A 21,244-nucleotide genomic window follows, 5' to 3' on the forward strand; every position below is an offset into this window, starting at 1 on the left:
TACCTCACCGAGGGACAGCAAAGAGTTTTTCTCTCTGACTGCCTGTGTCGGTGCTTCCTATTGGAGACGCCACCGTAGTTGGCACCATGGAGCCAGAGCTCACCCTGGGCATACTGCTCCAGTTTTTGGACTTGCTGCTGCAAGCCTGCCAGCAATGGATGAAGGCTGCTTTGTACCACCTGGTGCACGTCAGCCCCTTGCCTCTCCCCCTGGCCTCCCCGGGGGTTGTGGAGGAGTGGCAGCAGCGCCTGGATGCCAGCGTGCCCCGCTGCATCCTGCGTCTGAACACCAGCAGCGACTGGTGTGACCTCATCGTCCTGGAGCACTGGGGAGACCAACAGTGGACCCAGAACTTCAGGATGAAGAAGGACACCTTCCTGGAGCTCTGTGAGTGGCTTGCCCCTGCTCTGCGGTGACGGTACACTCACATGAGGCCCACCATCCCCCTCCAGAAGTGTGTGGCCATCGCCCTGTGGAAGCTTTCCACACCGGACAGCTACCGATCCGTCGGGACCCGGTTTGGCGTGGGGAGATCCACCATCAGAGCAGTGCTCATGCAGGTATGACACCCACCGGCCCCTGGGCCGGTGGAGAGATGGGCTGCAAGGAGGGGATGGGCCGCTCCAGGGAAAACGGGGGGGAGGCGGGAGGAGGCGAAAGTGCCCCACACGGGAGGGTTCGGTCTGTCCCGGCCGTACGACATGCCTCCAATGGGGGTTGCTTCCAGGAGTGGGGTGTGGGGCAGTGCCAGGGAACGAACACTTCCAGCGACCTGGGTGCCCCAGAGATTCACAGTTTGCTGTATCTCTCTACAGGTGGTCAAGGCCATCAACCGGGTGCTGTGCCACAGGGTGGTCTGCCTCGCCGACCCGGACACGGTCATTCAGGGGTTCGACACCCTTGGCTTCCCCAAGTGCGGAGGGGCCATCGACGGGACGCACATCCCCATCCCATGCCCCGGAACACCAGGCCTCCCAGTACATCAACCATACTTCTCCATCCTCCCAGTACATCATCCATACTTCTCCCAGTACTTCTCCATCCTCCTGCAGGCCGTGTGTGACCTGGACATTAATGTGGGCTGGTCCGGCAAGGCACACTACGCCAGGGTGTTCCAGAACTCCTCCGTGTGCCAGAGGCTGCAGGCCGGGACCTCCTTCCCCGACTGCCACATCAGGGTTGGGGACGTGAATATGCCCATCTGCCTGGTGGGGGATACGGCCTACCCCCTACAGCCCTGGCTGATGAAGCCGTACACAGGGCACCTCAACCCCTCCCGGCAGGCCTTCAATGCCAGGCTCACCAGGGCCCGCATCGTGGTCGAAGGGGCCTTCGGATGCCTGAAAGCCTGATTTCGATGCCTCCTCACCCACCTCGACCTTGCCGAGCACAATATCCCTCCCGTGGTAGCAGCATGTTGTGTGCTGCACAATTTATGTGAGCGGGGGTGGGGGGGTGGGGGAGGCTTTCCTGCCAGCCTGGATGGCTTAGGCTGAGTGCATGGCTGCCCAGTGCGTGCAGCCCCACACCGCCGTTGTCCAGGAGGCCCAGCTGGAGGCCGTCTAGATCCGGGAAGCCCTGCGGGAGAGCTTAACAACCCTTCCTAATGTAAAATAAACACACCTGTTTTGCCAACAAAAATCTCTCTTTATTGTACATAACTGGGGTGGGGGAGGGAGAAGTGAGGGTGTGAGAGGGGAGGGGGAAACCTGGGAGGAGGGAGCTGGAAGGGGGCGGAAGGGGAGGAAGGGAAGGGAATGCTCAGGGTTGGGGGTCCTGCTGGCTCTCCAGTGTTGCAGCACTGCGGGTGCGAGGGCATCGGGGGGAGTGGGTGTGGAGGGTGGGGCAGGAGGGACGGGGGTGCGGAGGAAGCGGGAGAGGGAGCAGGGGTAGAAGGAGGAGCAAGAGCTGGGGTGGCCGTAGGGGCTGGAGCAGGAGGAGGCAGGAACCTGTCCATCAGGGTCTGGAGGTGACCTCTGAGGGCACGGCTCTGCTCCTCCAGCATCTTCAAGCTCCACTGCTGCAGCCGCAGGTCCTCCCGGACCCAGTGCTCCTGGATGCGGATCTGGTGCTCCAGTAGCCACAGGTGCCGCCGCTAGTAGTCCTCCAGATTCCTGGCACGCCTGCTGGCCCGGGTGCGGGTGGCTGTTGCAGGCAGGGTGGTGTGCCCTGCAGTCCCAGGTGCTGCGGCTGTGGTGAAACAAGAGCAGTGGTCAGTTCTCCCTGGGGATAAGGTGGGTGAAACCCAGCCCCCCTCTGCAAGGCGAGGTTGGCGTGTGGGGAACGGGCCAGTGCCCCTGCATGACACCCAGCTGCTGCTCCATGGTGGGCAAGGCCCAGGCGCATGGTCTCTGGGCTCCCTCTCCCCCCACTTCCCCCATACACATAGGGGGAGCATGATGGCACTCACATGTGGAGCCCTCCCCGGCCTTGGACGACACAGCCGATGTACCCTGTGGGGTGCTTCTGGGGTCCTGGGTAAGCTCCCTGCAGGTTCCTGTCTCTCAGCGTCCTCCTCCTCCATGTCCAGGATGGGTCCCTCTGCTCCGGAGTCGATCACCACCCGGGGGCATGCACTGCGTCAGTCCCCAGGTTGTGGTCCAGGGCCTCATAATGGGGGCATGCCTGCAGGTCAGCCCCTAGCTTAATTTTGCAGCAGACCTGCTCCCGGGTCCGCATGTGGCCTCTGGTGGCCAGGCTGTCAGCCATGCGGCTGTAGACAACCGCATTCTTGTGACTAGTGCGGAGATCGTGGATGTTGGAGGCCTCCCCCCAAACCTCGATGAGGACCACGATCTCCGCACTAGACAGGTGGGCGCCCGCCTCTTGCAGCCCCGGGCAGGCTCCCAGGAGCCGGCAGCCTGGTCCCGGGAAGAGGCAGAGGGCTGGGTGGCAGCGGGTGGCTGGTTCATGCTGTGCCAGGTGCAGGGTCTGCTGGCTGGGTGCTGGCAGGCTTGCAACTGGAACAAGCACTGTAGCCAGACCGTGCCCCTTTAAGGGCTCCAGGGCTGGGAGGGGAGCAGAAGAGTTTCCCTGGTGGTGCCCAGAGTGGCCACCAGGGAAAGCTGGGGAGGGCTAGCCTCCCAGTAGTTCGAATTAAGTAGCTTCACAGCCCTTAATTCAAACTACTTTATTCGAACTAGGCGTTAGTCCTCGTAGAATGAGATTTACCTAGTTCGAATTAAGCGCTCCGTTGCTTGCAGTTTGCATGAATAGACGCTTTGAAAGTTAATTCGAACTAACGGCTTTTAGTTTGAATTAACTTTGTAGTGTAGACATAGTTCCATAGGAGTCTTCAGAGAGGGAGTGGGTATATCATGCAATGCTTTGTAGTAGTGCCTTCTGGTCATTGGTGCAGCTGTAACTGCCACCATGTGGAGCTGAACCTGGGACCTCTGGAGCTTAGTGAAGGAGCCTCTACCATTCTGACCTAAAAGCTAGGTCTCTTGGGGTATGTCTACGCTACAAAGTTAATTCGAACTAATGGACGTTAGTTCGAATGAACTTTGATAGGTGCTACACTAGCGCTCCCCTAGTTCGAACTTAATTCGAACTAGCGGAGCACTTAGTTCGAACTAGGTAAACCTCATTCCACGAGGATTAAGCCTAGTTCGAACTTACTAGTTCGAATTAAGGGGTGTGTAGCCCCTTAATTCGAACTAGTGGGAGGCTAGACCTCCCCAACTTTCCCTGGTGGCCACTCTGGCCAACACCAGGGAAACTCTATTGCCCCCCTCCCGTCCCCAGACCCCTTAAAGGGGCACGGGCTGGCTATAGTGCCCGTGCCATGTGCAAGCCTGCCAGCACCCAGCCAGCAGACCCTGCACCTGGCATGGCTCGAGCCACCCACCCGATGCCCCCCAGCCCTCCCCCTCTTCCCGGGACCAGGCTGGCGGCTCCCGGGAGCTTGCCGGGGCCTTACAATGTCTATCTCAAGTTCATGGATACTCCTAGTCTGTCACAATTTGTCATGTAAACCCTTATCTTTGTCACAGTTTGCCTTGTAGACTTCTCCACTCCACATTCTCATGTGCCTTTGTTTTGTAAAACTTACTTCTAGCACTCCTGGGGTGAACAGAAGTCTCAGAGTACTTCTGCTGAGACTTTGATATGTTAAAGAATAACAATCAACAACTGAACTGTCTAAGCATTCTGTATATAGGATACCTGAATCTGTCTCTCAGTGCTGCTTTCACTCTTGGTGTGACAGCCTGCATACATGCATCATAAAGTTTTTCCTTCTAGATTCCTCTCCTGCCTCACTGATTTGACCTCCGGCCTCGGACCCTTCTGGGGGCTCTGTACCCCAGGGGAGCGAGATTTCCCCCTCAAACCTCCTGTCCTGAGCCTCTTACATCCCCACACTCCTGCATCCCCACATCCTCAGTCTTCTGCCACAACATTCCTCCACCATCCACACATCACAAATCTGTGTCCTGAGCCCATCATAATCACAAACTTCTTGCCCTGAGTCCCTCACATATCCAGCCCAAACTCCTGCACTCTCACATCCACAAGCCCTGGCTTGCTCAGCACCCCAACCTTCCACCTGAACCCAACACTCCCCAGCCTAGAGCCCCCTCCCTGAGTCAACAGCCCCTTCTCCTGCATCCAAATTCCCTCCCAGAGCTTGTACTTCTCACCCCTTCCCACACCCAAATCCCTCATTCCCACCCCACACCTCACTCTCACTAGGTTGAGACAAGTATAAGGGCTGGGTATAGCAAGTGATGGAGAGGAGGGGAACAGAGCAGATGAGGCCTCACAGAAAGGAGATGGGGGGGGGGTCTTGGGGAAGGAATGTGAAATTCATGAATTGGTGGGTCCCTCTCTCCTCCCCCCCCCCTTTTTTGCTTGACAAACCTAGGGGTTCCTTGACATTTTGAAAAGCTGAAAAGGGTTCCTCAGCCAAATAAAATTGGGACACACTGCTGTAGTAAATGACAAGCATGGGCTTTCAAAGACTTGTTACAGCCTTTAAGCTTTAAAAACATTAAGCTTTTTGTGCACTTATGCAAGTCCCTTCAAGTGCCATTATGATAGAATCAGGTTTAGAGTTACATTACAGTTGTCTGAGCTTTCCTAGTTATTTCCAGAGGTGGTGTATTTTCAATTACATTAGGTGGAGCTTAATTTCCACTGACAAGGAAATTGAAGTGGAACTCCTATCAGCATTCAGAGGCATTGCAGAAGATGTGTTCTCCCCAAACAGGAGGCAAAGGTGGGCTTTCTAGTTTGTGTATTCTGAGAAACAGCTTTATGCTTCTTTCAGAGATTTGTTTTGATGCTCACACTCCTCCATCTTTCAAACAAGACACAAATACAGCTGAATTGAGAGAACCCAGGGGAAAAAATGTGTAGAAAAAAGTGATCATGAAGGAAAGTAAGAAATTGCAGAGACATTCTCTTCAATTCAGAATTAAAATTATATAAGCATTGTGATAGTGTCCAAGAAATGCACTGGTCACATCACATCAAAAACTGTAATTTCACCATAAGACTTGTGCATCCTTTCTAATTGCTCCTTAGACTATTTTCCTGATTCACTTCTTGCTTCTTTGTATGCTTCCACATCTTACACGTGGAATAGTTCGTTCTAGAAGTCAATAGCACCTCCCTAATCCTTCACAATTCTTTTTTTTTTTTTTTTTTTTTGCAAAGTCTTCCTAAATAGGTTTCCTAACCTACCAAAATGCCATGTGTTAATTCATCCTGAATATCATATTTGTCGAGTACTTTTCTGTTGTGTCCCACAAAGCACTGTCAACAGCTATAGCTTCTACACATATAGAACAGACTACTTTTTGCAAAGTGGAGACATCAGTTCACTGGCCTGTCTTAGGAGAAATATACTGTGAGAATGAAAACACCATTAACACATAAGGATGTCAGATGCAGGGCATTTGTTTATTGGAGAACCTTCATCAAGCTCGTAGTAGCAATGGTCATTAAACAGTTACTTCACATGACCTGTTCTGACAAGGTTACAAAAAAACCCACATGGATTCCACAATCAGAAATGCCACAGTACCACAATATTCCCCATATGTTAAAGAGGTACTTTACAATTTGCTGAATGACTATAACAGTCATGAAGATACACTAAAACCTTGTGGAAATAAGTTTCATATAAATATGCAAACAGGGAAATAAAAAAGTGAACTAAAACCTCTTAGTTGCTAAACTAATTTCTGCATGACATTGCCTCTTCAATTTTGTTAGGATTCGTAGTTTAAATAATACAAAGAAATAGATTTTAAACTTTCCTAGCCTGTTCTCCTAAGGACACTTATCTTTATGTGACACAAAATTATAATACACAGTATGTTGTCAAAACAAATATTAGGTAATTTTTTAGACAGATTTGCCCTTTACCCAAACACATCCCAAAATAAACTATCTAATAATATAGTTTCAGCAGCAATGTCTAACATGGTATTTAAAAAAACCGCACTGGCAAGTCAGATTAAAAGAATATTGCACATTGTCTATACTGCTGTTCTGAGAACCTTTACAAACCAATAATACTGGCTTCCAGCAACTACAGAATGGTGGTTGCATATCAAGTGAGTGTGTTTGACACCCAGGTAAAATTCTCTATGTTACTTGTAACTATTTACGTTATTATACAAATCCTACATAGACTTTTTAACCAAACATAGGTCAATGATTTTAAAAACATAACCCTTTGGATACATGGTAACAGGTATCAGTCTCATTGCAGTTAAATGACTAGTTCCCTTAACCCAGTTTTACTTTATTGCTCTAAGATGGTTTTTAAAAACCAAAGTTGTGTGCAGCCTAATATTGCAGCCCTAGAATAAAGGCAGAACTATTCCTACTTTCATGGTAGAATTCACTGGTTTCCCTCTCCACCCCATCCTCATTAAGTTCTTCAGTTCTAAACTTCACTTCGACCACTGAACTGTAAGTCCAAAAATGCTAAACTGACGTCAGTAAACCCCTTCTGTGTATATATAAGAATTTTCTTCCAAAGGGTTTTCTTCAAGCAACATTAAATCCCTGATGTAGGTTGTAAACAAGTTTACTAAACACATTATATCCAGTCACATAAGGCAGCAGCAGCTTAAAAATCTAGAAGGTGATTTAAGATTGAGGTTTTTTTACATGAAGGCAGACAGAGGTTTTGTTCAGTGGCAGAGCACCCAAATCCAAGAGGACTTTTAAGGCAAAGAGGATTTGATGGTCATCTGGGTTGCTTTTATTCCAAGTCAAGGAAAGGGAAAGCAGCATCTTACATAGAGATTTTGCACAGTCTAGGATTGTTCACCCAGATATCATCAAGAAGCTTCTGTATCATCATTTTAGTGATAGTTTCCTGTAGGATAAGCTACCATCAGAGAGACCTTGGGGTAAAGCTCACTTTCAACAATACCCTCCAAGAATGTTATTTGACCAGAAGCCCTTCCAAGCATGCCTGCTTGAAGTAACCCTTTAAATCACAAGTTTCAGCATGATTCATTGAAGCTTTTAGTATGGAAGCTAAAAAACCCCACAGAGTATAACTTCTTACACAAGATGCTTTTCAAAAGGGACGATCTAAAATAAAATGTACGTTATTGCATTTCTGTTTCTCTTAGTCTCATTAAAAGCCCAATCTTTGCAGGCACATCACCCATATTAGAAAGTTTGATCTGGAGGCCCATCATCTGAATGAACTTGAGCCTATGTGAGTATGTTTCGCCGCACATACACATTTGGCTCACATTCCACTGGGCCCTCTGTTCAGACTTTACTCAGATCATCACTTTTTTAGATGGTCATCTGTCAAAACACCTGGCAGTGTACGAGTGGTGGCCACTGAAATAGCTGCTGCCGTAGGCCATGGAGATGCAATGTCTAGGTTCTGTTGCTATAGCCACCTGCATTGTGATAGGTGCCTGGAGGGGAAGAGTCTGCACAGCAGATTGAAGGCTGGCCTGCAGAGCTGAATAAGAATGCAGTGAGCTGCTAACACTCCCAGAAAGCAGGCTGCTGGGCCTGTGAGCCTGCAAGGAGTCACGGTAAGCAGAACACAAATCCTGCACTGGAGACTGGAACTGGGAAAGGGTAGCTGAGTGCTGGGCTAGTGGGTGATAACTGGATTGTTGAAACAGGACCTGAGTCGTGGTTTGGTGGTCCATACTTTCCACTTCTTGCTGCTGCAATGTCACTTGCTTTTTCATCTTGCTGGCTTCTTTGACATCATTCTCATAATATCTATAGAAAACAAAAATTAAAGCACAGTTTTGTCAAGCAAATGTAAGCTACTAGAACTGGTCTAAATATATGAGGAGTTTCTAGAAATTGATTTTCAACTGTTTCCTTGACAGGCTGTTCCTACACTGTCAGTAGGAGTTATCCTGAATGCAGGATTTGGGCAATGGTAGCATGCATTGATCAGAGATAAGACTTATCATAATCAATAATGTTCATACGTCACCTGTCTTGGTGTGATCTGTAAGCACTAAGTAGATAGAAATGGTCAATTTATTCTAAGGGTCACTCTGCACTGTTAACACATTTAGTGGGCACCTTGCTATATTGGTCTACAGCATGAAGAGATCTTTTAGAACATGCAGCCATATTGTGTAGCAAGGCCTCATAATTGCATAATATCAGTAAAGGGAATACTGTCCGGTCTCTGCTAGCAGGAGTTGCCTGTGTCCACATAAGTTGTGTAGTAATAGACCGGGGGTCAGCAACCTATGGCTCACAAGCCAAATATGGCTCTTTTGGAACTCAAGCCCAGCCCCCTTCTTACTCCTCCCACAGCAGGCAAAACACCCCCCGCTGGCCAGACTGGGCCCCCAGGAAGCCTCCCCTGCTTGCTGTGTGCCATGCAGAAAAGCAGCTGCGTGGCCGTTTGTTTTCCACACGCAGTGAGCAGGGAAGGGAGGGGGATGCTCCCGCCCCCAGCACAAGCTCTTTGGCCAGTTTTGGTCAATGGCAACTGTGGGAACCACAAATCACCACTCCTCTCAGGCTCTTAGTCACAGAGTACATGGCCAGGCAGCCTGTGGGGGCAAGGCTGGCTCCTGCCAGAGAAATTAGATGAGCTGCAAGTCTCACTGGTAAGTGTCCCGGCTAAAACCTGCCTCTGGCAGGCCAGTCTCCCCCTCCCCCAGTTTTCTGCCCCTCCCCCACATAATGCAAACCCTCTGCCCCCCTCCTGAGCCCATGCCCCTCCCAGACACTGCACTGCAATCCCCTGCCCTGGGTCACCCTCACAATCCAAACCCCTGGCCAGACACCCATCAGCACCCTGCCCCTTTCCCATGGCCAGACACCCAGGAACACCCTGCTTCTGCCTCCTCCCCCTGGCCAGACACCCACCTACACCCTGCCCCTTCCCTGGTGAGACACCTATTCCTAGTTTGTTCCTGCACCCTATCACCCACCCAGATTCTACACCCCATCCCTATCCCGCTCACTGGCAGCTATCTCACATACTGGGCCCCTCATTTTTGGCCCCACCCCAGAGCTTGGGGAGAGGGGCACAAAATCCACTAACCCTGGAACCCCAGAAGAGTTAACTTGGCCTGAAACCTTGAACCTCAATCCTACCTGCCCTTCTCCCCTTCCCCACCATGAGGCTGGAGTACCAGGGGAGTAAGGGTATCTCAGCTGGGGACCATACCAATGATGGTTTGAGGTTCCCGGAGGAGTTGTTTTTTTGCTTCTCACTTGTATGGTCCCCAACTGATTTTTCTATAGGGCAGTGGCTCCTAACCCAAAAAAGCTTCCCCACCCGTGCCACAAATAAAGACAATGTTGAAAGCTTTTGTGTTGGACATAATATTTTACTTTATTTAAAAATAAAGGTTGGCCAGCAAGCCCCCAATTGGGGCTTAGCCCCCATCTGGCTGCAGCATCATAACACTCCTGTACCCCCAAACGCCCCATCCCAGAGCCCATCATACCCCCACATCTCCAAACTCCTGCACCCCCACCTCCCCAGTCTCCTGCCATAACACTCCTGCACCACCCATATACCCCAGACTAACAAGATGGTTTATTAGATGATGAGCTTTCGTGGGCCAGACCCACTTCCATCATCTAATAAACCATCTTGTTAGTCTTTAAAGTGCTACGTTGTCCTGCATTTTGCTTCAACTACCCCAGACTAACACGGCTACATTTCTATCACTATACCCCAGACCTGTGCCTTGAGCCCATCATACATCCAGCCCCTCTGCCCTGAACCCCTCATACACTCCAATCCAACAACTCCTGCACCTCCATATCCCCAGCCCCCACAAGATTGACAGAAAACAACCTAACTGCATTGCATGAAGCTGGATTTGACCAGTTATGATATAAACTTCAAAGAATTGTGCTAAAAGATGCAACAGCAGAAGTCCCATTAAATAAAATCTGAGAGTGCAAGATTTCATTTGTTCTATTGTTAACCATTATGCCAATTATCAATAATATTAAGTTAGATATTTTCACTCATGCAAATGAGCATTCTTACACAGCTCTTTGTTGACCACTTGTTCTGAATTTTGATGTCATTTGGCTCTTTGGTTTGAAAAGGTTGCCAACCCCTGTGATAGATCATGACAGTGGCCCAGAGGACACAAGACAAACAATATCCTCTACTGGAGAGAGAGTGAGAAGAACAGTTCTGGAATGTCTCTGTTGTAAGGGGAATATCACTATCACTTTACAGTATTACTTCATACACTAAAAGCGTTATAACATCACAAAGGATGGATTACTACTTCCACAAAACTATAGGGGGAGCCAAATTTTGTATGGCCTACCTACTCAATTGCCTGAATAATTGCATAGTTGAGGTAATGGATTCACATACTGTACTACCATTGCACCAATATTTACAAAGATTACCCCAATCCCCAACTCTACTGATATGGATTGAGATGTACTGATCTCATGTGATCTCGATTACGGCTAATCAAAATGCCACTTGGAGTCTTTACAGCTCTACTTTTCTGGAGAACAGAAAGTCTACTAAGAGTTTGAGAAATTGGTTACTTTGGTCCAGCAGTCTTACATTAGCATCATTTCGATACACTGGGCAAGATGCTCCCAGGAATAACATGTTAGCAGCTGGAGCTGTGTGGTCCAGGAGGGAGAAATCTGCATACAGATGCGCGATGCACACACACAAGCAGCAGCAATCAGAGATGGTCGAAAGCTGAGGAAAGCGTAATCTAAAGAAATTAAAAAAAAATACTTTGACCTATCGCCATTCACTATAATGAATTCTACTCACTTTGTCCATATGCAGCGAGTTGGACAAAGTTACATGGACAAATGCCCACAGAGTTGGACAGTTAAGTCTCCATCTTTGATACATAGGCCTCAGGTTTGCATCTGATGTCCAGCAAATACCTTCTGAAAACAGGATAGAACATTTCAGACCATGACACGTTTGTGGATTTATACCTCTGCAAGACATTCTCATCTGTTCCATATCATGCAAGTTGAGCACATTCATTGACTCCTTATCAAGTTTTCTATGAAGGGTCCCAACTGCAACAAGGTTGGGCCACTTAACTTTAACCAACTTTTTCAAGAATCAAAAATACACCATAGTTCAAATCTTGCATCAGTCAAGACAGTAAGCCTCTTTGGCTTTTTAACAGCTATCCAAAATATCTCTCTCTCTCAAAGGAAAAATCCACAACCCCTTATTAGGGGCATCACAGAAGTTCTAGGACTGAATCATTCCAATCTAGTTTTAGATGCTTGCAAAGAGGGCCATATAGACTCTTCTAAGTAGTGCTGCCAGATGCTTTCAGAAAAAATACTGAGACCCCGAGAGTTGTTAATCAAAACAAAAACAAAACAAACATACAAAACCACCCCACTACTGGGCCCCTTTAAAAAAATGTGTGAGAGGCTTTTTGGCCCTAACAGGCTGCCAGCGGCCTCCCACCATCTTGCCTTCTTGTGCCGGGCCAGACAGCTCCCCTGCGAAACCTGGTAAGCACTAGGATTGCCAGGCTGCCTCCGTATTGAACCGGACAGCCTGAGATTTTCACCTCCTGGCCAGGAAAAAATCAGAAAGTACCGGACATTTCAGGTGTTGGGTATTTTTTGAATTTTTTTACCTGATAGGAAGTGAAAATACTGAACTGTTCAGTTCAGTACTGGACACCTTACAACCCTACTTTTAAGGGAAAGGTTCTTCCCTCAAAAGTGCCTTTGATAATATATGCCATTTGCAGTTGGTAGCAATACTGAGGAAAGATACTGCTCTTTGGCCTGGCCTGTTCTGTGACAGTTTTAAAAGCCTTTATTTGCCTTGGATTTTTGCTACTAGCCCACTGGAAAACCACATATTAAAGCTGAACATACCCAACCTCGCACAGTTGGCCCGAGAGATTACCTTGCACTGAGAAATCAAGGAAATAGTAAGCATATTTCTCCATGAAAGCTTTGACTTTGCCCAGGGATGTGATAGGCCAGCCATTGTGAAGGTCGTTCTCACCCACAGAGGCGAAGAGGTAGTAGTCGATGTAGTGTGCTGGAGTTGGCAGGCACAGATTCCAGTTGAAACTTTCCAAGAGAAGCAATTCCATCTTGAGCAGGTCTTTCTTGTTTAGCACCATGTTCACGTTGTACAGGTAAACCAAGTTATTTAACTGCTCCAGTTTGGGAACACGAGCCTCCTTTTCTTCAAATTTGCCTAAAAAAAATTAAAGGTGGATTTCAAAACTGACTCAAAAATTCAAGCCCAAGGTCACCAAGATGCAAAGGATCCTGGCACTAGTTGTACACTAGCAAGCCTGTAGAATTCACAGATCCATCATGCAGCACGGGGAACAGCTAGCCAGAGTTTTGTGGATTTGAACACAAAAGTAATTGGGGAAGGGGGTAAGCAGACTTTCAAGGGGATGTGCAAACACGGTTTGATCTATCTGTACAAGACAAAGTTGTGCAGTGCTAGTACACCAGTGAACTATGAGTTCCAGAAGTTAAGGCAGGAAGTGAGGTCTGATAAGAGTCTTGCCTTCTGAATAAAAGATATCTTTCAAATTGAAGCTTTCTTGTCTTTAAGAGCTACTTTAATATGCCAAACACCAACTCTAGATACATGCAAATGGAGGAGACCCATACAACTTAGAACAATAGCAGCAAACTTGATAGTATGGGTACATACTTGATTATGAAGTTGTGTCTTACCTTAAAAACGTAGGGCATGTTTACACTACCAGTAGTGGTGGCACTAAAGATTGAGCTCTTCAACTCTTAGGAGAGCATCACTGCCACCCTCTCATGAGGTAAAATTCCTAGGCACTGTCTGGATGGGAGGCAGGAGGATGGTCCCGAATGAGACAGTACAGGAACTTAGCCAAGCACCATCCCCCGAGGATAAAACACAGTTGAGACAATTGCTAGGAATTTTGGGGTTTTGGAGGAAACATGTACCTGGCTTTGCGGTCATAGCTCGACCATTGTACAATTTGCTTAGAAAACATGCTAGATGGGAGTGGGGTCCTAACCATGAGGAAGCTATGAAACAGCTCATAAACGAAATACACACTTATCAGTCCATGGGCCCCATACACCCTAATGCCCCATTCCATTTGTACCTTACCGTGGGAAATACAGGAATGTCCCATGCCTTATGGCAGGAAAGTGAAACTGTACCCCGTCGTCCTATACAGTTTGGCTCAAAGTCATGGCAGGGGTCACAGTCAAATTACTTGCCTTATGAAAAGGTGCTTCTGGCAGCCTACACAGCCCTAAGGGAAACAGAGGAGCTAACCCAAGCTCAAACCATAACCCTACACACTCCTCTTCCAATCATTAAGCCCATACTAGAGGGAAAGGAATTGCCACCACGCATAGCTCAGAAAATGACTGTACAGAGATGGGCACTTTATTTGCACCACAGGGTAGGTGGGGCAGATACTGCACAAAACCCCACCATGATTAAGGAGTCCCTGTGGAGGGTAGGAATGCCTGAGGAATACCATCAGCCCCCACAGCAATCTCCTATTAAGGATGCAGCCCCATTTAACCCGTCACAACCCGAGGGAGTATGGTTCACAGATGGCAGTGCCAAACTAGTGAAAGGAAAGTGGACAGGGAAGGCCGCTGCTGTATCAGCAGACACATCTGCTACACCCCTGACCACAAACATAGAGGGATCAGCCCAGCTTGCAGAGCTGGCAGCAATTAAACTTGCTTGTGCGGCAGGCGCTAGAACCATCTATACTGACTCCTATGCTGTATGGGCTGGAGCCACTCAGTGGATAACTAACTGGAAAAATAATAACTGGGAAATAGGAGGAAAGCCTGTTTGGGGAGTAGAATATTGGAAGTGGATATACCAGCATGCAACCCAACATGCACTGAGCATAGGCCATGTGGCAGCTCACCAAAAGAATAACACCCCGACTGCACGGCTGAATAACCTGGCAGATGCAGTAGCACAGATCTCTGCTGTTCAGGTGGATTGGAACCGCCTGTACATTTGGCTACATGAAACCTTGGGACACACAGGAAGTGATGAACTAGTACGGCAGGCACATGCCAGGGGGTGGCCTATTACCCACAAACAAGCCAGAGATTTGGTCCAAGCTTGCACCCTGTGTGCTGAGCTCAGGAAACATATAACAGAAGGACAACGGTTTGCCAGACTGGGGGTATGTCTACACTACCCCGCTAGTTCGAACTAGCGGGGTAATGTATGCATACCGCACTTGCTAATGAAGCCCGGGATTTGAATTTCCCGGGCTTCATTAGCATAAGCGGGGAGCCGCCATTTTTAAATCCCCGCTGCTTCGAACCCCGTGTAGCGCGGCTACACGGGGCTCGAACTAGGTAGTTCGGACTAGGGTCCTATTCCGAACTACCGTTACTCCTCGTGAAACGAGGAGTACCGGTAGTTCGGAATAGGCACCCTAGTCCGAACTACCTAGTTCGAGCCCCGTGTAGCCGCGCTACACGGGGTTCGAAGCAGCGGGGATTTAAAAATGGCGGCTCCCCGCTTATGCTAATGAAGCCCGGGAAATTCAAATCCCGGGCTTCATTAGCAAGTGCGGTATGCATACATTACCCCGCTAGTTCGAACTAGCGGGGTAGTGTAGACATACCCTGAGAGATGGAAAGGTACTATGGGCAACTTGGCAAGTAGATTATATTGGTCCACTACCCACCAGTAAGCAAGGGTGGAAGTACGTTTTAACTGGAGTAGAAGTTATTTCAGGAATTGGGTTTGCTTACCCAACTCGAGTGGCAACAGGATTATCTACAGTCATGGGACTAAACCGCTTAATAGCCCTTGTCCCAACGCCCCAAGAAATCCAGTCCGACAACGGCTCACATTTTAAAAACAAGCTGGTAAATGAGTGGGCCCTCCGCAATGGAGTCCAGTGGACTTTCCACCTCCCGTATCGACCCCAGTCTAATGGCATAGTCGAACGCTGGAATGGACTGTTAAAATCCCACCTGAGGCCTACGGATGGCAAATGGGGAAACAGACTGGATACTGTGGTGCAGAGATTAAACAACCGGCAGACCCCTACGGGCAGTCCACTCCACAAGGGATTCTTCCCTACAGGGAGAACCCCTCCTAGCCCCACTGTACCACTCAAGGATCCTAAATATGCACCTGGAGACACTGTGGTAATCAAGCACCCCAGCTTGGGGACACAAACACGTGTACTACACTCCTACAAGGGAAAAGGAGTCTGGACCACTGCCGATGCTGAGCTAACACCAATAACCATTACTGAGGCTTGGATCGTATCCAAGACCGGCTGACCTTATGTTTTATTCCAGGAAACTGAGGCAATGATCCCGGACAGTGCTCCAGCAGAATGGACCCTTCCCAATGCTGACTTGAATCCAGGAAGCTGCTATGAACTTGTTGTATATACATCACTCCTTGCTGTGACACTTGCGACTGCCATTGCTAGCCATAGACTGAACTTTGTGAGAAACCCTAAGCTGAAGCAAGATGTGGTACTCCGACTTGCCATGGTTTCCATCCTCATCTCAACTGTTGCTGCTACACCAGAACATCTGCTCAAAGGTGCCATTCAAGCCATCGCCTCCGCTGCTGGGGCCACGAACTGTTGGATGTGCACCTTGCTCAATTCATCCACTGGACTAGGAATCGAGTTCATCCCTCTCAGCCCAAATGACTGGTGGAACAAGAGTGATGTTTTCCGATGGGGGCTGGTATGGTTTGACGACAGCGACCACCACACTCCTAAAAATGACTCTCGGGGGGAACTCAGGGGGTGGCAAGGAAAGTGGCAACAGACGGTATGGGGTGAGCCAATAGAATATGTAACTGGAATCTCCACAGACATGTACCCCATTTGTTTCGAGAATAAGGAAGGCAGTGGACCTCAACTAGGTAGTTTTGAGGACCACCAATGCACCCACATTGCAACTTTTAATAAAGGATCAGGGGCCTGGGATATGTATTCACATCAGGATAGCCACACCCACCAAGACACCCTAAACTGCTGGGGGAACATTCTCAATGTCTCCCTTGGCCACAGACTTTTGTTTGGCATTAGCAATGCCGCCATTATCCCCCTAAACTTTAGTCAATACCCAGAAAGTAAGACCTGGCATAATAATTCCCTCTTCATAGTCCCTAGCACTGGATACATTTATAACCCTACACTGGTGAAAAGCAATAGCCTGCTGCCTGGCCAGTGTGCTAAGGCAAATCTTTTTCGACCAGACCAGATCCTACAGGACCTATTAATTGCCCTCCAGTGCTCCATCACTAACAACAGCTACTGTGCTGCATATCATGCCCCCAAAGAAAAGCCCCTGGGGAAGGGATGGTACAAGGGACCATATTCCCCTATCCTTAACAAGGAACCTGGACTATTTTTCATTTGTGGGGAAAAGGCCTATAAATACCTGCCAGTAGGCTGGACAGGACGGTGCTCCCTGGGACACACTGTGCCCGGAGGACTAACAGTACACCCACACATCACGGCTCCAGGTATTACCAACCTCGGATCCAGGAGGAAATTCACCCTAAACCCTCTCATAGAACACCCCTCAGGTTTTCACGCATTTGCCCGTGCATTTTAGCCTTGGCTTGGAGTAATTGAGCTTGAACAAGCCTTAGTAAATGTTTCAGGACAGCTGGAAATAGCCCTCAACCACACTGCAGATGCTCTAGGCATACTCAACGAGCTGATTCAATCTGTAGCACGCTTTGCCCTGCAAAATAGGATTGCATTAGACGCAATTTTGGCTCAAAAAGGAGGAGTTTGTGCTGTAATCAATCAGTCTTGCTGTTTTTATGTAAACCATTCAGGGCAGATAGAACAAGATGTGTCTGCCATAAAAGATGCAGTTAAAGTGCTACATGCTGTAACTAAAGATGGAGAACTCTCATGGCTGAGTTGGTTAGCCCACCAGCTGGGACTTTCTTTATCTCCCCTTCTGCATTTTATTATAACCACTATTCTGATTATTCTGATTGTAATAATTGCCTTTTGTGTAATATTGTGTGTTGTAAAATGTTTAGTTAATACAGCCGTTTCCTCTGCGCACATTCGATATACAGCGCTGGGAAAGGATCCCAGTCAATTCCTCGACCCCGAACCCTCTAATCAGGCCATTGGGTACTTTTAAATTCCTCCAAGGTGGGCAAGAGGTACTGGCAAGCCACCATCTTGCATTCCTGGGACGTGGTGTGTCGTATCAGGGGGTGGAATGTAGCCAGGCAGCCCCCCCATCTCAAACAATCTTGCTTGCCCTCTGAGATGTCTGTATACAGAGCAGAGAAGGAACAATAAGAAGATCAGCATAGCCATTAAGCTTTGATCTGCTTTGACCAGGATATGCAAGTTTCTGACTCTGAGTAACGATTAAGGAAATAAGCTAAGCTCGAGGCTGCAAGAAGTGTCGGCTGGCACCTATGTTGATTCGAACACACACAGTCCCTGGAAGAGGAATTTCCCACTGAGAAAACAATGTCCAGTACTTCAAATTTAATCATCTCAATTCTCTCTTACAAGTGTAAATTAAGTTCACAACTCCCTTGTAAGAACTGGTCTCACAGCAGACAGACCAGCATCAATTGGCATTACAGATAAGAAAGAGAAAATACGTGACCCAATGGGTATATAAGATGGGCCCAGCACACACTCACTTTGAGTGTCAATCTACCATTTACCTGCTGGTCGGGTTAGGTGTTTGACCTCCCGAGGTCCACGGGGACGCCCACCTCGTATTTTCGTCTTTCCGAGGAATTGAGGGACCGATCCTGGCCTGACACGCTGGGACCGAGTGACGCAGAAAGGGGTAAAAATTGTACCTGTATGTGTCCTTTTGTTTTTAGTGCATGCATAGAATAGAGCTCTTTAAAGATTAAGCTGTCATTTGGTACCATTATTTTCTATTTCCTATCTTTATTTTCCTTGTAACCATTTTTTTTAAGATCTATCTATCTATATATATATTTGCCAGCAGTTAAGAAATAGAACAATAGCCATTGCAACCACATGATTTATAAGCTTCCTCAAATAAACCTGTAACTGTTTAAGCTTTAACGTGACTCCTTCAGTTGCTGTAATAGAACCAAGCACAATTTAAAAGAACTTCAGCCGGTCATAAAGGGACAGATATAGGGAGAGCTTGGGCGTTTGGATTTGTGTCACACCCAGGTGGCAAATTCCGTTGGGGCGCTTCTCAGCCTCCCCGAGGCTGCCCGCTGCGAAGGAATTATGAAATTCTAGCAGCTGAAATCTGAAGCGTAATAAGCTCTTTCTACACTTATTGGGGCGCCCTTCAACCTCTTCCAGGTTGCCCACTGCAAGGGACCCCGGTCTCAGCAGTTAAAGTCTTGGGTGTATAGTACACATACACATACCACTCACTGCCCTGACCGTCGGCTGACAGTCTTACCTTAAAAACGTAGGGCATGTTTACACTACCAGTAGTGGTGGCACTAAAGATGGAGCTCTTCAACTCTTAGGAGAGCATCACTGCCAGAGCCAGCATTGACGTTCATGCCGGTGAGGGCAGCACTGCATGTACTGCCAAGCCTGAGGTCTTCAGTAAAGTCGCAGCCACTGCTGGTCTTGACAATCACCTGCCAGGGTTCAGAGCCTGCATCTTGGTGCAGGCAAAAGACTGCAGTGATCTGAAGATGGTGAGGGCTGGCTTGAAGTGAGCTCTGTCAGCTCTTAAAATGTGTCCAATGAGGAGGGCTGATCCATGAGCTCCTCGTCCAGGCTACACTCCCTGGCCACGCTCACTTGGCCATGTGTGGGTTCAGAAGCAGCGAGCCTTGAGACCTGTGCAGGCACATTAGGGGTCCCTGACTGAGGGCGCACCACGGACACGTGCCGAGATGGCGATCTGCCCCTCTCTGACCTCCTCTTCTTATGAGGCAACAGCAACTGGGAACAGTGACAGGTAGAAGAGTGTCTTGACACTGTCGAGGCCCTGGAGGACTTTGGTGCTGTATCTGTAGCTGGTGCTGGTTGGAGTGTTGATTCCATTAGGAGCACCTTCAAGAGCGAGTCTCTCATGCGCTGAATCCAGCGTTTGAAAGTACAGCAGATCTTGCAATTTGCTGGGACATGAGTCTCATCCAGACACTTCAGACACAAATCGTTCAGATCCCAAAAGGTCATAGGCTTAGCACAATCTGGGCAGGCCTTAAAGCTGTGAGGCCCTGGCATGCCCTGGGGACAGGATGGGGACACAACAGGTGAACCCCAACCCAACACAAACACTAACTAACTCTAAAGATGAAACAGAACAACTTAATGAACAGTTTAAAAAGGGAAAGCAACTTGGAGAACAATGGTACTGAACGAGGTGCTAATTAACTGCCAATACTGCTGGGATCATGCTTGCTCCAATAATCATCACCAGTGCTAAGAAGGAACTGAGTGGGTGGAGGGCCAGCAGGGGGATGTATGCGCCAATATAGCTGCGCCACTCCAGGGGGCTCCCCTGCTGACCCAATGGGTACCACTAAGGGAAAACTCTCTGACAATCCATGCATGCAGCACGTGTACACCTAAGTGGAATGGACACGAGCAAGCACTAGAAGAAGAATGAGCTAACATGGAAGGAACTGGGGACCATGGATCACCGTTTTCGGTCCTTTGGAGCTGTGGGAAGTGGCACAGACTGGGGCACTACTTCCCGCAGCTCCCATCAGCTGGGAACAGTGATCCACGGCCAACTGAAGTTGCAAGCACCCGTATCTGCAGAGCTGCAGGTAAATAAAGGCCGCCAAGGGATACATGCAGCCCATGGACTGGTTATTGCCCACTGCTGTTGTAGTGATCCAGGAGCTGTGTTAGTAGGCAATGACTGGAAAAGCTAAATACATACCACTTAGCTCTGTGATGTCTATGGAAAGCAAATGACAGTCCAGGTTATACCACAGAGGGATTACAGTATGGCAAAACATTGGGGAAGAGTCATTAGAAGTGGATTAATTTAAGAAAGGGAGAAAAACATTTAGGCAGATCAGGAACAGCTTTGTGAGTCCCAAAGAGTGAGTGAAATATGATTGATTTCCATTGATTGATCTGTGGGTGGTAGCTTGGGAGCGAGAACAGTCAGACTTAACTGGCCAATAGCATCCTTAAAAAAAAATCAATGTAATCTCCACTGGCTGCTTAAAATATTTGGATTTAGCATTGCCTGGGAACATGTAATACAGCCTTGAAATTTGATTTGCAGTATCACCCATGTCTTTTCTAACCTGTCATGTCCTAACCCCAGCTCAGGGGCTGTGGGGGCCAGTAATGTTTTGGAAGATACTTTATTTTTTAAATCAACTTTTCCTGAAGATTTAGTGGTCTATGCTAGGAGTAGGTTATTAAACTGGGTCTCTGGTGCATATTTTGTTATGCTTTCACTTAATGGCCCTGACTTTATTTGTATTTATTTAGCTGTTTTTAGTATGCCTTATTTTGGTGTTCACGAGCTTGAGTTGTTAGAAAGGACAATAAAATACATGTACTTCTAGGGGAGTGTACTACTCCCCTCACGCACCCTCCCTCCTGAGACTCCATGCTCCCAGCCCACTCCTGAACTCTGCTATCCCCCCACCCTCAACCTGCACCCTTCCCTCTCACCCAGATCCCCCACCTTGCTCTTGCACCCATCACTTCCCCCCAGCCATCCCACTCCCATCCAGCTCCTGCACCCTACCTCACACACAGACTTCACCTCTGACCCCCTCCTGGCATTTTGTCATCATGGATGGGTGGTGGTCTGCAGCAAGGTTTGCATTGAGCAAGGTGGGCTGTGG

General features: G+C 48.3%; 2 protein-coding genes across 5 annotated transcripts in view; one reads left to right on the forward strand and one right to left on the reverse strand.

The window, feature by feature from the left end:
• Positions 1-5,482: 5,482 nt before the first annotated feature.
• The window catches only part of CCNJL (cyclin J like), a 55,950-nt gene continuing 40,188 nt past the window's right edge, over positions 5,483-21,244 (reverse strand). For all 4 annotated transcript variants that reach the window (XM_006137145.5, XM_089769535.1, XM_006137143.5 and 1 more), the window contains 3 exons: positions 12,362-12,661; positions 11,021-11,180; positions 5,483-8,220 (listed from right to left, as the gene is read on the reverse strand). In XM_006137145.5, the coding sequence (XP_006137207.1) occupies positions 7,782-8,220; positions 11,021-11,180; positions 12,362-12,661 (899 nt within the window). In that variant the 3' untranslated portion in view covers positions 5,483-7,781. The remainder of the gene's footprint in view (positions 8,221-11,020; positions 11,181-12,361; positions 12,662-21,244) is intronic.
• LOC142818707 (endogenous retroviral envelope protein HEMO-like) lies at positions 15,778-18,317 on the forward strand. The gene is given in 1 exon segment (XM_089769624.1): positions 15,778-18,317. A coding segment is annotated over 1 exon segment (1,818 nt). The 3' UTR covers positions 17,596-18,317.

This window comes from Pelodiscus sinensis, chromosome 16, assembly GCF_052426305.1.
Source record: "Pelodiscus sinensis isolate ZL-2025 chromosome 16, ASM5242630v1, whole genome shotgun sequence".
In the NCBI taxonomy this organism is placed as follows: Eukaryota; Metazoa; Chordata; order Testudines; family Trionychidae; genus Pelodiscus; species Pelodiscus sinensis.